The 18,254-nt window shown below is 37.8% G+C and overlaps 1 protein-coding gene across 1 annotated transcript in view; it reads right to left on the bottom strand.

Moving 5' to 3' along the window:
• LOC104621838 (collagen alpha-1(XXVIII) chain-like) overlaps positions 1-18,254 on the bottom strand; it is a gene marked incomplete at its 5' end in the record, with an annotated part of 33,773 nt that overhangs the window by 9,187 nt on the left and 6,332 nt on the right. The window contains 4 exons of the mRNA XM_010288448.1: positions 3,556-3,624; positions 5,708-5,776; positions 13,587-13,655; positions 15,798-15,866. Of these exons, the coding sequence (XP_010286750.1) occupies positions 3,556-3,624; positions 5,708-5,776; positions 13,587-13,655; positions 15,798-15,866 (276 nt within the window). The remainder of the gene's footprint in view (positions 1-3,555; positions 3,625-5,707; positions 5,777-13,586; positions 13,656-15,797; positions 15,867-18,254) is intronic.

Here is an 18,254-nt window from a genome sequence, read left to right as displayed (position 1 = left end):
TGGATTTCTGCAGGGGGAGAAGCAGCTGCACAGTGCACAGCCAAGTCAACCCTCTCTTCCTTGTACTCCTGAATCCCATGAGCTGGAAGTTCACCAGGGGTTAAACAATGAGATGCAGCTTCTAGAAGAGGCAGTATACTATGAGTCATGTCAATGAGTGGTTTTCCCTGTCCAAATTCCAGATTTGAATGAGTTCCTGCCGAGATGGGAGCTTCTGCTTGCACATGGGTGCATTGTGGTCTTGCCCCACGCTAGCCAAAGGCACCCACTGCACTCCACCATTCACATCTCCACTGAGCACTGCCTTTACAGCCCTGCCCTGCAGGAGCCTCTTGGTCCACTAGCCCCAGCTTGGGGAGCGAAAATGCTCTGCTTGTCATCAGGGCTACCTATTACTGCCTTTTGGCTTTTAAACATAATGGCTTTTAAACATGGTGAAACAGTGTGCCAGCCTGTTTCAATGCTTGCCGTCCAGCACTGGGACTGACTATGCTTCCTGACTAGGGTCATCAGAGAACTTCCTGATCAACACCTTTGCAGATCTGCAGAGCACATACAGATGAACCAGAATTAGGATATGCTGTGTATTCCAGTGGTCCTCCACCAATAATAAATGTCAGATCCAACAAAACTATAAATTTATTGCTGCCATTTGTTAAAACCCATTTGACATTGTTAGGTTGGTGCTGAGGCAATGAAAACTGAACTGAACTCTACTGTTCTAAAAAAATTCATACCTGTACAGCTGCCATTTCTCACAGGCATACATGTGAGTTTTATCCTTTAAAATGTCAACTGCAGAACCAAATCCTACTTCCTGTGCTTGTGCAATCAATCATCAACTTAAGAAGAATTTATCATATATAACATAACTGAACATTTAGTAAAAACTAAGACGTATGCTGTATTAATTCTAAAATATTTATTGCTTTGCCAGTCCAAGCCACGTACACAATTAAACTCAAACTTGACCATCAGTCTTATCATAAAAACCAGTGGTATGCATGTAAAAATGCAGATCCTTGGATCCTTGACCCTAATATCCTGCTAGATCACTGAACAATAAGCAGGTTTTTATATAAAAATGTCATTCTCAGAACAGAGTGCAGATCTCAGAATGTCTAGACTGTGGTTTTGAAAGGAAACCAAGCATAAAAAAGGAAGACCTGTGCATGTAGCTATCAACATATAGTTACTTGAAAACCATCTCATTTTTGACATTCCATTCTTACCGTATGCAGACTAAGCTCTATGAATATATATATAAAATACTTGGAGTGATATTGATAGTTCAAATCCAGGAGTATAGTAGCTTTTAACCTGATGAAGACTGGCCAAAAAGAGTGAAGCTTGACATGGCTGTTGAAGAGACAGAAGGACAGAAGAGACAGCTAGAAGCTCAACAAGCACCAGCGTATGGAGGAAACAGGTATTAAAGGAGCAAGACAGTTGCCAAAGTTGTTCAGAAAAAAGTTGTTCCTAAGAATTATATAAAAATAATAATAATTTTTAAAAGCAGTTGTTAAGGGTAGAAAATTCAAGAGATAAGACTGTGCCTACACAACTTTTGGAACACTATAGAAACTCCACCAGCTGAGTCTGATCCACCACATCACTACAGTTTTGGTTTCAAACCCAGAGACAAAGACCTTCCATAGCCAGAGCACATGTTACTCTTCTACATCCTAAATTCCACATCCTTACATTACAAACGTACCTTTGTCTGACAATGTGTGTCAGTAGACCGTGTTCTTCAACTGGAAATCTTGCATGATGAAACTGAGCTCTCTACACTTCTGAAATATGCTTTAGATACTACTCATAACAGTGCCAACATAACATCCAAAACCGTGTGTGTATCCATATAGAGAGAGATAGATAGATAGATAGATAGATAGATAGATAGATAGATAGATAGATAGATAGATAGATGTAAATGTAGACATTGAGCATATTTTGACTAACCTTTACCTTTCTTCAGGAACAGAAAAAATATTATATAGTCTGTATATTTTTTCATGTACCATCAGATGCATTTGATTGCAGAAACATTTCTGTTCAGAACAGCAATTGTGCTTTTATAACTAACCTCACATACCCATAGAATTAACAAAGATATATTCCAAATATTATTTTCTGGAAACTTATCAGAAACGTCTGTTAAAGCCAGGCAGGAAATAGTTTTCCTATACCATTAAGCCATACAGAGATGGCAGAAATTTTTCTGTTTTCCACAAGAATAGAGCAAAGAGCCTTCAAAGATTCAGCAAACAAACGAAGAGAGGAAAACAGGAAGTTCCCTATGCCCTCACATTAGAATACCTAATAGCTTTGTGGTTACTAGTAACAATTAATACAGAAGAAAACTACAAATAGGTCAAAACCAAAGGTCTAGACAGTTAGATGACTCTAACCGTGTAGAGATCTCTGTCTAGGAAAGTCCTGAGATGAAGTAAATCAGAATCTTTTAAAGAGAGTTACACAATAAAGAGAAAAGGAAGAACACAGTAAAATATGATTTTAGGCTATAAAACACCTCACAGTGAAAAAAGGAAGGGCTCACTGCAGTACAAAAAGGGAAATGATTGAACATGAGTCTAAAAATAGAATACATTGAAGCTGGAGTCAGAACAAGTACTAAACAAAACAAATTCAGAAGGAATTGGTGCTTTCCTGGTAAAGCTTGTCTGAAATAATTCCACCCTGAACCAAATAAAGGTTCTGCTATGAAACATTTCACCAGCCAGGTACATTTTTAGTGTCTCTGGCCAACTGCAGTGTAGAGAGGCATCTTTCCTAACCCAGCTAAAACAGTGCTCCTCTTTCTGATCACTATTAGATTTGGAGAGCTGAGAACAGTCCTCCTGATCTAGGGAAATATTCAATCATATGCTCAACTTTAAGCATGCTGATTTAAGAGAAATAGAACAAACTTGGATTGTCCTCCACTAGAGCCTCCAGTTATAACAATTTTCTTCCACGCATTTATGACAAGACAATTTATTAACTTGGAATGTTTGGAATATGTTGCCATGTTTGTGCTTCTCCTTACAAGGAGAGAAGTTATGGTTATGGCTGGAACTGGGTAAGTAAAAACCTGATGAAGAGTATGTGAGAGACTGGTTAATTTCTTTTATATTCCTATATGTGCTGTCTGACTTATTTTGACAAAACATGGTATATCTCTGTTACTGTCTTTTATAAGGGCATTCAGAGAAAAACCTGGATGTTTTCTTTGGAGCTTGCTTTAAATCTAAGTAAATCAGTAAGATGTGGCAGAGATGAGACATTTTTCCCAGGTTAAATATATTTGTAATGACAAGAAGAGGAGAGAAATTGGATGCCAACAATATTGCAAACTCAACAGTTAAAGTTAATATTACATACCTTGTGAACAAGAAACTTAAATTTACAATGAATATTTGCAAGAGTTCACTGTCTCAATGGCAAACAGAATACACACAGAAATTATGCAGGGAGAAAACCAGACAATGAATCTCCTTCAGAGACAGTTCTGAGAAGAAACTGGACAGATAACACATTAAACTGGATTACCTTGCTTCCTTGTATGCTGTCACCAGGGGGGCCAGGTGGACCAGGCAAACCTTTCTGTCCCATAATACCCTATAACAGTAAGTAGGGCAAAAAAAAGATGGTAAACTCTATTCCTGGTAACACTAAGGAAGTAATCTCAAAGTCACTGCAAGGAAAAAGTAAAACCACTTCAAAGACTCCAGTTCTGGTTCTTCTTTGATTTACGGTTTCATACTGTGGTCCTTGGTAATTGTCCCTGGCTAATTCCAAGGAAATTAAAGGAACAACTAAGCTGAAAATAATTAAAGAATAAAATATGCCCATGAAACAGTGTGGTATTTTTCCCAGGTAGAAACCAACAGAAATCATCTTCATCCAACAGCTTTGTGCAATCACTCTCCACAATGGCAGCCAACAGTAGAGGCACAAAGGACCACAGCAATAAAACCCAGTGTGAGTAAATCTGCCAGGAACGTTAGTTAGCTCCTGCGCATCATGTATATACGTCAAGCCCCTGTGGTGCGACTGCCTCTGGGAGCACCAGTCATTCAGAAAATCAGAAATGGGAGGGAAGGAGAGAAAAACCAAAGCAGCACCTGCTGATTTGTGTCAATAAAGTCAAAGCCAGGCAAAGCCCTTGTGCTTTGGAGGCAGGCTAATCTAACATTTCAATGTGACAAAGTGAAGCATTTCCCTTCGACTACATGAAAATTAAACATTTCCTTTTCTCTTTTCCCTTTTTCTGTTTTTTTTTTTTAGTTGAAAAGGGTCTCCCAATTTGACCCAGCTTCATAAAAGTTTCTGTATTTTTGATTACTCTCTAATAATAAATAATCACCGTGCTCCAATACAGTAAATGGAATTCATTCAGTGGCATGTAAATTACCTACTTTTTGCATATGTTGACTATTTAGGCAGAAGTACATAAAAACCTGATAATCATTAAATAGAAATATATAGCTCTAAATAATTAACTTCTAGATACTAGTGACATTTGAAAAGTCATCACTCTCATCTGTGTAGAAAAAAATTTTGCCACAAACATTGACAGAATCTCTTGTGAAAAATACTGTTAATCTATGTATTTATAAGCAGGGGTTCACACAAAACATTGTGGTGCTAAACAGCCTATGTCAAGAACTAGATGCTACAAGCAGGGCCTCACCCTGGGAAAACAATATTATTTCCCCACAGACAACACATTTTTCATTCTTGAAGGCTTTGCAGAAGCAGTATATAGTGTCGCACATTTGTGGGATTATGACACTCAGTCCAAACTTACTTTTTTTAAACAGACTGTGTCTCTATGATTTACCAAGGTACTGAAATTGCTGCAGTTTTAAGAAATCAAGGGACAGACATACATACATCCTGAGAAAATATTCGTGCTCATTGCACTCATTGCATTTCTGCAACAGGTTGGTAATAGCAATGTTTCTCCATTCAGATACTGGTTTATTCAAAACGGCAGTGGAAACTTCTGTTAATCTCTGCTAAGGAAATTATAGACAAAGTTACAAAGACACATCTATTTTTAACTTAAATTAAAGTGTACAGATATATGCAGAAGTCCAGTGTTTCTCTCCATTGCCTTTGTAAAAGTAATTGATGGATACATCTATAATAAAGAAATCCGGGCATGATTTGAATTACTTTCCTTACCAGAATTTCTTTTTTGAATTATAAATCATTTTAGTGGAGGGGGGAATAAAATGCCCAGATGTTGTATGTTGGCTGCTTATAGAATTAACTTTGCATTTTCATGTTTCTTTCCTAGTGGTTTTACTAATGAAATTAATTGGATTCCATTTCATTGAGCAAAAATTGCAAACATAAAATTTGCATTTAACGTATTTTCCACCACAGAAGAATCTCTTGGAAACAGAATAGGTACACACAGAAGAAATGCATCATTTAACATATTTATCAGCCTGATAGTTCTGTTCAATTACCAGCTGTAATCTCATAAAGTTTAGCTGCAAATGCAATTTTTATCCAATCAGTGTTCCTTCCTAATCCAGTTGGTACAAGTGTATGGGCACTACCCATGTTATGCTTGATTTCTCTTGCAGATGCACTAATGTAAAGCAAGATACTCTGATGTCCAAGAGATCAGAGTCTGGCAGTCAGCATCACAAAAGCGCAGAAAGCTTCAACATGGCATTGTACCAACCTTGGGACCAACCATTCCGCTCCCCCGTGGCCCTGGGGGCCCAGGATAGCCTCTTATTCCACGGTCTCCCTGAAAATAGTCGCAGAAATGTGAGTAGTTTATCACCTATTAACTGTTAAACCTCTCATCCACTTATGAAGCTATCAGTCAAACTACCGAGTTAAAAAAAAAACAAAACAAACAAATGCTACATACATAAACAATTGCTTTATAGATATTTTAAAAAGCCCAAAATGCAGGCATGCACATTATTTAAGCTCTAGGTGAAGAACACTATTCCCCAACCAAAGGTCCATGTGGTCGAAATCACCAACAGGGCTAGCACTCTAATTTGCAAGCTTATCAGCTACAGAAGAAAAATAAAAGCAAACTCATTTGGAAACCACCATTTTTCCATTACGTCCTGCAGGGGCTTACCGGGACGGACAGGGAGCTCGCTAGTGGGACACAACAGTGATCATGCCCTTTACTGATCATGGGCTTGTTCTGAAACTAAAGGCATTTAATTTCCAGAATTGTCAAACTATTATGTTTATGAAACCCACATGAATTTTAATAGCATTGATATAGAAGAATAAAAAGAACAGCCCTTTCTTTGTTTTCTTAAAAAGCCTTAATGTGTATATGTTTAACCTGATTTCTTAAGGAAATGAGGCTTAAGTGATATCCTGTCTGTGTTTCTGCTTGTCTATGTTAATCTTCTTTTTTCTCCCTGTATATTTTGAACTGATCAGTTGATTTCAGTCAAATTCTTCAGAAATGTAGAGGCCTTCAGTGTATTAATTTTCATCAGTTTTGGTGATAACTGGAGGCTGGGTAAAGGAAAGGGATTTAATTTATGCTTTTAGTGGAGGAAAAAAAAACAGAGGGGGCTGATCCCTCAACCAGCAGGCAGAGAGATGGCAGCAGCTGGCTGCCCAGGGAAAATGCGCGTCACGCTGAGCCCAGTGCTCAGCTCTCGTGCTGCAGACAAGCCCAGTGAAGGAGATGGGGTTCAGGGGACATTACTGGTAGGGGGAAGCATGGGGACATAAGCAGCAGTTTTGTTTTCCTCAGTCCATAATTGTACAAATGAGGGACTAAGCACACATTCAGCACATGATCACTAGAAAATTCTCATCAGTTTGAAAAGAAAAAAGAAATCTAGAACTGGTAAGTTATGGATTCAGAAAATTCTGAATCGGGTTTAACATGTCCCTAATTAAAAAATGTCCCCAAACCTATGCCTGTGCAGGCAAGTGCAAAAGAAAGAAATGTTCTGATAAGCTATTGATCACCCAATATATTAACAAGAGCCAAGAAGAAATTGTATTTCTTGACAAAATAAAAAATTTCACCAAAAAAACTCGTCATTGTACTTGTTTTTCACTCGGAAAATCTGTAGAAATGGCTGTGCCTGCAGAGGGAGCATTCTAACTAGCAGAGAGATGCAAGTATGAATCACGCAAATCACAGATGCCACTTGAGTTGTGGTAGGTGAAAAGAAACAACATGTCAAACTGATTAAAAAGGAAGCAAACAAAAGTACAGAATCTTTCACTGACTTACTTCCTTTACTTTCCAGGAGGAATGTGTGCAGTCATTGTAATGACTGCTTTTAGGTGAAAAGCCCAAGGTTCAAGCTCTAGCAAATAGAGATCAGTCCGATCTGTGTTTTTTATATATGTTTATGATACTCTCATGCTAAGTCCTGACACATGTGCTATTTATGGAAATATATTAGGGCCCAAACTATGATCAGATTTGATGGATTTGGTGAGGTGGAAACTCTGAATCCAAAGGCTAAGGTTTAGATTGAGCTTATAACACTTGCCTTCCAGATGTAACATTTGGCTTCTGAATTTATTTTCAATTCCTCTTTCTTCCAAAGCACTGGAGACTGGCCAATTTGAGTCAGGACATAGGCATGGTACATGGATGCTCTTAGCTTTAAATTGGTGTGTCAAGCTGATTGGGTTAAACTGATTGCCATGTTCAGTCGGGAGGAAATTTCTCCTTCAGATTTGATCAGAGAGGGGAGTTTGTTGTTTTTGTCTAGTCTGGTTTGGAAAAGGGAACTGAAGAGTGAGCTACTCTCTTTAGTAGTGTTGTTCTTCTTCAGATGACCTGAGGCTTTTATATTACACCTTCCCTGCTAATGCAAAGAGCCAAGACACTGGCAATGCCCTTGAACTTTTTGCCCTTTTTTTTCATTCCCAAATTCCAGCTATAAACTCTTAAAGATTACAATCATAAGCACTTAAAGATTGTAGCACTTAAGTCTGGTACATGGTGCTGGGAAATGCCCCTCTGTGCTGGGATGAATGGTAGATACTCCTGGTCTTTGAAAACATGCCTGTTTTCTCAATTCCTCCTGCAATGCATTTTCTTACAATTAGCTTGAGATTATAATAATCATATTAGTAGGAAATACTGAGGGTCTAGGCAAATGTAGTCATCTTCCTATTTAGTACCATTTATTATCACAGGAATAATCATTGTTCCTCGATGTCCTCACAAACCGTAACACAACCTTAAGCTGTTTGTAGGAGAACTCTTCACGAGCAGAAGTTGCTCAGAGCAGCCAAAGCTTTCCCTGCCCAAGCCTCCTTCTGAAACCTGCCAGAGTTGCCTGAGCTAAGAGGTGGATATACAGATAAAACTTTGCATTATAGTTTTTTTAGGACATCCTGGGGTGCTGTGGCCTGTGAAACAGCCTGTAAGCCGCTGTGATGGAAGCTGAATGGGAGGTTACCAAACAAGTAAATGATTCCTTATGGTCCAGTATCCAATATACCTACAACCTGCTCTTAAACCAGCCCTGACCAAAAAGAGCATAAGGGTGACTTGAAGCCATCTGCCTCTTCCTCCCACGGGTAACAAATTCTTACACAGGGTCGTTGCAGGTGAAGGATCAAATTTTAGTCTCACATGCTTAGTTAATACCAGATGTTTCACTGAAAAGCTCTTTTGTAGAGCTTTATAGTAATCCTCAAAGTTTCTGTATTTCTTGGCTTATACAAAAAGACTTTTATTTTGCTTTAGGACTTGCGAAGTGGAGCAGTTCTTTTTCCTAAGGTGTGACACTAAACTGTCATCCAGGGAATTAATTTCAAGAATGATTAGTAGTGTTTTTTGATAAGCTCTAATTTATTTCCTGTATTGTGCTTGTAGACAAGCTTGTCACCATCATCAAAGCAGTGAAATAGAAAAACACCTCTGAAACAAGAAGTAAAGAGCTGAGTCAAGACAGTGTGAAGTATGGGATTCCGATGTCTATTCCATACCATTTGTTCAAGAAAATTCATTAAATGACCTAATGGTCACCTGAAAAATGAATCTTGACTTCCAAATATATATACCTCATTTACTGTGAAGTGTGTAAATTTGATACTGAAACATACAACAGACACTGCAATACTCTCTTTAGTGAGAGCTAGTGGATATAACAGTATTTGTAAGAAGAACATATCAAAAAAAGGACATTGCATCTCTGCTTTCCACATTTTAGTTCAAATAGACAAGGCCCAAGCTGCTGAAGTTATTTATATTGCAACTGGATCCAACCCAAATGTTCATGCACTAGAGACTGTGCTCGGGGTTTTAATATTCCTTCTGCTATCCAGTTACTGAGAATGAAGCTTGCTTTATTTCTAGTGCTGGGCTCTTGCTCTTGAATGTCTGCAACCCACCTCCTAGTTGGCAACAGTGCTTTTAAATCAATTTTTATTATATTCTGACATTATGTGCTTCTGTTTTAATGCTACAGAAAATAGGGTGCTGCCAGGATTGAATGCATCCCATATGTTCCAATTTTGTTTTCATGTGAATTTGACCTCTGATACATAAAATTCCTATCTAGCAGTGTGCACATATGTGAGCCATTTCTGAAAGTGGGGAGAACAGAGCTCTGATTCAGCTGAGTGGAACATTCCTATATAATGATACTCAAAGGAATTTCAAATTAACTAGTGTGTAAATTTATGAGTCTCTTTTATCAAATAAATGTTCTTTTTTATATGCAGAGATTGCTGCTGTTCCTGTATTTTTTTTTTTATGTGGAAGGGATGAGAGGTAGCCAGTGAACCTATATTTTATTTGAAAAAAACAGAAGATTGTCCATTTCATGCACTAAGTTCTGGTGGAATTCTTGCAGTTCAAGTGAATTGTTTTCCGTGTGGCACCTTTGCTACCAGGAAGTTATCTTAGTTACGCAACTAAGGATTCACAATTTTTATAAGTAAACAGAAGCAAAAAATAAGGGAAGGAGAAGAAATATTTATATACTTTGTTTCTCTTTTTCCAGTGTACTCCACACCATGTCTAGTGTGGATGCACAGAATTAAATCACAGATGTGACTATTTGGTGCAGCAGTCACACACTGCAAAAGCTACAGTTGCTTGCCATTTATAGAAACGATATGCATTTCCCCCCATAGGATTAAGCACCAATCTAGGTGCATCATGAAAAAGAAACTTACCTATTTTAAAGTAAAAAATACACATTAAATTTTTATCAGATATTTTTAACTCTTGATTTTTTTTATTTTCTGGTTAGATAAGCACTACTCTGAGTAGCCAGATTTGATGGGCAATATCACACTGAACACAATCAAACCTGTAGATCCATGCAAAACTTTTCATATAAAATTTGATGTGAGCATGATTTTCCCTAATTGTGTCATGTTACTTGCAAAGACAGCTACTCTACAGGGCTCTTCATAATACAGCTCCTCCTAGAAAAAGATGCCACTTCTCCATAACCCATGGTTATGGTGCATTCTGAAGCTACACCATGACTGGTTATTATGAGTAGAAACCTCTGCTTGATAGGCAGCTTCTAACTCTCCTATCAATGAATAGTGCTACAGCCCAATAGCAGTGAATTTGTAGCCTGATGTTTACACTGTATGCAATGTGAGGAGACCTGCCTGCTCTGCTCCTGTGGACAGATCACCTGCTGGGGTTAGAAGTACATTAAGAGCACTTACAGATCAGATTATCTAGTTTAGCTTCATCTGAAGGAAATCCATTTCCTGGGTTGTGGGACCGCTCAGACCTCTTTTTGGTCCGGAACCCAAAGCACAGTAAATGGGTCCACTGGGAGATTGACTTCAACAGCTCATTTCTGATCCATCCTGAACACCCACACAGATCACCTGAGATGACTCTGAGTGTGTACGTGAGGCTGCCTGAACTAGACTGACTGCATATGCTGAGGTCTTGCTCCTTAGGCTGTATCACACCCAGCTCCCACAACCACAGGAAGCCCCATTCCATTAACCTGAAAACACAGCTTCCTTTGCATCCATGTTTTTCAACAATTTCGTTCTTTGAATCAAGCTACCTAGTTCTGACAATTTTGTGACAACAGTGGTGACTTGATGGAAATGAGGAAGATACTTTTAACTTACATGACAACCCTGATCTAACCTGAAATTGTCAGAACACATATGAGAATAGCGATAACAATTTACCAGTTTGGCTTTGCCTAATCTTTTGCAGGCATCTTTATAGATAATGAATTACAATATGAGTTTCTATTTCTAGATATTCCATTACACTATTTCCTGTTACAATTTAATAGTATTTAATTACAAAAGCTTCATCTCTTGGTCACAGATATTTCACTTTTGCTCAGTCAAATTCAGGTTTAAGTAATGGGCCTATTGCCAAATTTATTATTAATCAGTAATGTTCAACTAACATAACAAAGGTCATACTCCTCCACAAAAAGATACTACCAATAAACCTGCTTTACTAGTACCATGAATATACTTCAGCCCACAGATCTGGAGGGATGGTAACACTTCTTATGCTGTTCATTGGTGGAGAAGAGACTGACAAGTAAGGATTTATGTCTTTATAACAGAGTATGAACAACTCACTTGTTTTGGCAATGATTTACATCACTTAGAGCTGAAAGTGAAAACTGTAAGTTTTCTATAACTAACTGTAATCTATTTCTAACTGTAACTATAATAGTAATCTATGATTTAATTAAATATATATGTTATTATATACAAAGACTTACAGTGGTTTAAGAATAACTGTGATAAAAAGACTAGATCCCATGTCCTCCACTGCAAAACCTGGATATATTTTCTTTTACTTTGCAGCTTTTACCTCCTCCTCTCTAAAGGATTTACTTCCATCAGCCATGATCTGGGTTGGAACTTTTTGAGTAATTATACAGGCACCTTCCAGCCCCCCGCCCCCAAGTTTATTTCTGTATGCCTTGTACATTTGTGATACTTTTCAGAAACACAGCCACAAATGCTGATTTTAAAAATTCCACTTGCGAGAAATTTCACTGCAATTATTCTAGTGGCTTCCTTTCACTTAAAAAAAAAAATCTTTTGTTTCCATGTTGGAATTAACTCAAATTTCTTTATGTTAAACCCCTATATTCCCACTGAAATTCTGATTTATATTTCTGGTGTTTGTAATCTTTCAACCATGGCATCACAGTGGGAGATCCTTTCATTTGTTTACCTGACATGACCTTCTAATTCCTTTTCTTTGGGAAACACTACATTCCAGAACTATGCATTTAGGAGGTGGAGGGGAATTCCAGACATAACGATGCCCCTAGACATTTTCATCTAATATCTGCCTTAATAATCTTGTAAAATATTCTAGGGGTTTAATGAAATGTTCTTCTGTAGTACCAAGAAAAATGTCTAATAAGACTGTATTATATCAAGTCTCATATCTCTATTTGGAAATGATATTATCTCATATTAAAAAAAACTAATTAGTTTAGCAATATGTATTTTCTGTAAGTGTATATTCAATGACATAATTGAAATTACTTTTAGTTCTTCAGTAGTTCGTTTCATGGGCCAGACATTGCATTACTTTATGAGAAATGTCTTGTATTGATTGATAAACAGCAATTCGGAATGGGAGCACAAAGCCAGGTTTCTCAGATCCCATTGTCAGGCCATGCTACAGTCATTCTAAGGTCAGGTCATTCTAAGGATGAATGTCCTTCAGTTTCTCCTTTATTGTGGATATGCTTTTAATAAGTTATTGTTGCTGTTTATTTTAAATGGGAATTCTCATGTTTTGGGAACAGAAGTTGAAAGTTCCTTCTGTTTGGGAAAAAACTTGTTTGGCCGATATTTATTTTGCTTTCTCCTGCAACAGGCTGCCTGTTTCCTATTTCACATATGTAATGAGGAAATCATTAATAAAACCACTCTGTGGGATATTTTAAAGCAATTTCTTGTATGATTTTAGTCTTAAGTCTCTTTTTTCCAACTTTTTATGACATAGCAGTTGCAATGCAACTTTTTAGGTGAAATACATACTGCTTAGGACTTACAACAGTTTAGCTATTCTGCATTTTATGAAAAAACTTAGAAGTGTTTCAGTGTTGTGTTTCTAATCCCTTTATGAGTTTGTTTTTTTTTTTTTAAGCTGCTGAGTTATGTCTCTAAACTAATACTAATTTTAGATGAAGGTTTATAGTCTTTTCTTAAGAATCCATTTCTAGGAACTTTAAAAATATATCACTAGTTCCATGTAACCAATATTTCCCTGGATGCCTTTGGAGCCTCATCCCTTGCACTTTGTAGGACAAAGGAAGTGCATAATTATTAGGCAATACTCCATCTATGTTGGATTCTGACTCCCACATGGGAACTCCAGCATCTAGAAATATCTTGGGTCTCTGGATGTATGGAAAACCTGAAGATTTGCATCAAATCTGAGGATAAAGCCAGAACTGGTTTGTATATATCATGGCAGAAACGCTTTTCTTCTGAAATGGAAAGTGGGAGATGAGATTGCAGCATTTTGTCATATATATGCCATTCTAATCTAATGAATTTTTTGGAAGACGTTTGTCCCTTGTCTACCAGTCAGATGTATGTATGTACCATTGTACAAGTACCTTTGGTCCAGCATCTCCCACGCCTTTTGGGCCTGCTGGTCCTGGGGGCCCTGCTGGTCCTGGAGGTCCCTGGTACAGCAGAGGAATAAAGCATGTCAGTAATTGTCATAAAGGAAGAGTACTTGTGTTCTTCAGCAAAGAAGAGAATTTTAGCAATAGTTCCTGATCTCTTTGGTTTTGCTGTATTTTGCCAAATTCTTCACATTTTTGATGTGTACTCAGCAACAATCATCCTCAGTCCCAGGTAGACACCTGAAAAGACTACCAGAGTGGTGGAAAAATAGTCCAGCCCTTGACTTAAGAACATCAGAGTTGTTCTCATCTCAGAAAAACTAGTGAGAAAGCAGACATAGCTCCGCGATTCATACACTGCAGACGTTACACATCTGGGTTACCAGAGCTAACCCATCTAAATTTGGGGGTTGGGTAACCCTAACATTGGTGTATTTGAGTTTGATAGTCTGTTCTCCTGAATTCCTCACTCAATCTATCACAGCCCTTTCAGCTGTCCTTCATACCGTTGGATGTACCCCCACCCTCCCTTCCAGCATTCATAGGGCAGAAGTTTGCCCCATGATGCTACAGAGGCTTAGCTACATACATCTTGTCTATGTCTGCCAGTGGTTTACAAAGTTGGTCTTTCCAGATCACAGGGCATGGAAAGGCACCCTGAGAAGGGGAAAGATGCATGCTACAGCACAACAGAACCTTCACACATTTTAAGGACATGTACTTGTGTGGCAGGGAGAAACACAACCAGCTGTTCTTGAGGCCTGAGATTGAGTTGCAGAGAAGCATGACACTTAAGGCAGCTGCACATGGGAACCCTAGAACAGACATGATTTCAGGAATACTATTGCAGAGCAAGGCTCTTTTTTTTAATTGTCTAGTCACTAACAGAAATGCAGGAAGCACATACACCTAAGTTTGTCTTCCTGTGACTGCGCAGACTACAACCAGCATTTGTATAGTTTTATTAATCCATGGCTACCAAACCAGGCTTGTCTTGAATTCTTCAATTAATTAGAAATGAAAAGTTTTCAGCTGCTTACTGACCTATACTTCTTTTTCATACAAACAGGCATCTTAATTTGTAAAGCTTAAAACTTCAGTTCCTATGAGGCATTTTAAGGCTTACTAAAAGTTCTTCAGTCATCTATTTGCATCACTGCCTTCCTCATGATTGCCTTTGCATTTGCTTTTCAGTTTTCTTTGGAATGACAGTAGGGTTTTTTCATTTGTTTGCCTGTCCTCTGTTTAATGGGTCTGGGTCCATTACTGGCACTCCTTGACCCTCCAAGGAGTCCTGAGCTGGTCTAGTGTCCCTACATGCTGTGAAATGTGTCAGGTACATGGCATTATACCAGGAATTCTGAGTGAATGCCCTCTGAATTAATTCTGATCCAAAAGGATGTTCCCAGGATCAGTCTGAATGACAGGAAATTGGAGCTGAGCTGTGACTTATTTGGAAGCACTCAGGTTCCACCTCAGTGTATTTGGGAGTGCATTTGTGGTTGTAGTTTGAAATAAAGCTGGATTACAGACATAAAGAAAATAGTGCTAATGGAGGTTTGACATGTGGTGGTTGAAGGATGGCATCAGTATTTTCATTTTCTAGTGGAAGGTTGGTCAAACATCTGTTTGATGGCTTTGGATGACTGAAATTTAGGATGATATGCCCTTGTAATGGAATGTGCCAGCTGGAATACTCAGGCATTAACCCTCTCTGGAGCTACCCATCAGAAAAGCAAGTGGGGGGAAAATCTTCAAAAAGAGGATTTAAGCCCCAGGTACAAAAAGCAGCTTAAAAACCAAGGAATTGAAGGCTGAAAGATTTGGCCAAACAGATGTTATTAGAGATCTTGAACAAAGAACAGTAAAGAACAGGGAGGGAGAGGAGGAGGGAAGAAAAATAATTCAAAGCAGTGATTATATCACAAATGTATGAGCAGCCATGAAGATTTTGATGGAATTACATGGTACACCTTTCATGATGCTGAAATGAGAACAGTTTATATCTGATTCTGACTGCCTGTAGAACTGGCACTGTATTTAGGACAGGAAAGGACTTCAAAATATATATGAAATATTTAAATTATCTAAAGGATGAAAGAGAAGATTAATTGCACTTAGTTAAGTAACTAAATATTGAGTTATCACATAGGAATTTTCTTTGTAGATCACAAAGTACAGAATTCAAATTGTACTTACAGCTTCACCTTTGTGGCCATCACCTTTTGCTCCACGGGGTCCAGGTAGGCCAGGTAGTCCTCGGTTACCCTAAATACAAAATAGTAAGTCAGGTATTGTGCCAGTAACTGTCATGATGTAACAAATATTAACAGATATGTAAGGAAATCATTTAATATCCTTTTGGAAATATAGAATAGCAGTTACCAGCTCTTGCAATTTGTTCACAAAGATCAGAAATTTTTGTGCTTTTTTATTGTTGCTTCAGTTGATCAAATTAAGACTTCAGAAAGAAAGGAGTTCTCATTAGGAAATTATTAATTTCTAGACTTGTAGTTGCAGAGAGAAATATTCAGAACATTAACTTCATCTTAAGCCAATACAAAAGTCAATTTATTTTTAAAAAGTTAAACATTTATGACTTTGGGGGTAAGTCTGGACATTTGAACAATGAATGTAGCAATACTGAAACATAATATGCCAGCCTTAAGTTATCTTATATTGCACTTTTTGTGGTTCCGGGTAGTCACATTGGTTCTCTCATACAGTAAAGCAAAACTGCATTCTAAAATGGAAAGAAGTAAAAGAAAGAAATACAACTGATTACAAGAAATATATAATTTCTCTTAGTCTAGCCTAAAATGCTCTGTATCAGGAGACAATCACTCCTTCTGTTGACTCTTCCACTGACTCCCGCTAAAGATTTGTGCATTTGCAAAACCTCAATGCTTCCTTTCATGACCAGAAGAGAAGCAGATAGCGATCTTTTCCTCTACCCTCATTCCACTGATCATTTTCCTGACATTTAATGAGAAAATTAACTGAGCTAACAATAGGCTGTTCTTCGCAGAACCAAGAAAGAAAACATACTACTTTAAGGTATCCTCCAAGATAGGCTGGCAGTCTGTATTGTAGGTGTTCCCACGTGACAGCACTGCCAATCCGAAATCCTTATTGATACTTGTAGGTCACACATGCACCCCACTCCTAAGCATGGTATGTATATGGCCATACAGGGGGAAGTGTACACTCTTCATTCGGTCCCACAGAACCAAAAAATGTAAACGGGCTCTCCTGTAGAGTGTTAGAGGGTCAGCTGTTAATATACATACAGATAACATACCCTGAAGAATGACTACATGCAAATATTTCCCCATCTATTCCAGTAAAAATAAATAGCCAGAAAAAAGAAACTACAAATGACTGAAAACTGCTGTTTCATCACTGCATTGTGCCCGTAAATTTCTGCAATAACATAATACTTCAAGAAACCATGAATGGAGTCCTAACAGCAGCTCAGGTCTCAGGAGCTGGTCTGTCTGAATACAGTGTCCATCACTGGAGAACAAACCAACTCATATTCTAGTTAGATATCCAACAAAAGCAGACTTTGGGTCCAAATTTCCTGTCCTATGAACATTTCTACCATAGACACAAGCAATCAGATCTTCTTAACCAATTTACCCCTGTCAAGGAAAAATGAAAGAGCTGCTTTGTCCTAAAGATATACCTCACAGGTTTAGGTTAGGAGGTAAATGAGCAAAAAAAGACAAGGTAGACTCAATGTTCTGGCTAAGATGAAACCCTGAAACCACTTTAAGAGGATTTGGGATAGGGATGTAAGCATGCCTTATGCTTAAAGAAAATTGTATATGGTAGGTCACTCCTGTATAAATCTCTCCTATTCTCCAGTCCAAAGGGATAGTTTCACTGGAAGACTTTAAACAGAACCCGACCACCAGATTCAAACTGCATCAGCCTTGGAAGATGTTTCTTCATGTTCCCTAATTTTCAAATGATGGAATTCTGATCCAGTTCTGTGAAAATTTAACTGAGTGTGATTCTAGATCATAAATAGCTTTATAATGTAAAGTCAATTTTACCTTTTCCTCATTCTTAATATCCATAGCTCTTAAATTGTGCATAAAATGAGAAATGTTTTAGAAATGTTTAATAACATTTTTTTAACACAAAAGGAAACCATGGATCATGAGTTCATCTCTATTTTTACGTCTAATTCCACTGCAGTAAAAAACAGCCAAACAGATGTTTTCATTTAATCTTAACAGACCATTGTAAATACCAAATACATGTTAACACATTCTCTTCTGTAAGAATTGGGATTTTGTCAAGTGGCTGGTTTTGCCATTAGTAACACAGCTATAAATCTACTTAAGTCAAATCTACAGCCAAAGCTGCTATAAGAAACAGTTCTCTAGTCCAGATTATTTAATTTTAATTTCTTTAATAGCTGAATCGAACATACACAAAAGATGGCCCAGGAGCAATTCTGTGATTACTGCTTCCCACCATTTAATGGGGTCTGGAAAAGACAATCACAGTGACTCACTGCAAGTCAGTGCACTGGCAACAAGGCAAGTGCCATTGCTGTCACAGATAGCATGCTGAATTAATTCATCTACACTGCCAACCTTTCCAGGGCAGGTTTTAAAGTCATATTTTCTGAAGCAGTAATAT

The sequence above is a fragment of the Phaethon lepturus genome, unplaced genomic scaffold (assembly GCF_000687285.1).
Source record: "Phaethon lepturus isolate BGI_N335 unplaced genomic scaffold, ASM68728v1 scaffold20750, whole genome shotgun sequence".
Classification (NCBI taxonomy): domain Eukaryota; kingdom Metazoa; phylum Chordata; class Aves; order Phaethontiformes; family Phaethontidae; genus Phaethon; species Phaethon lepturus.
This window is presented reverse-complemented; position numbering and strand designations above follow the sequence as displayed.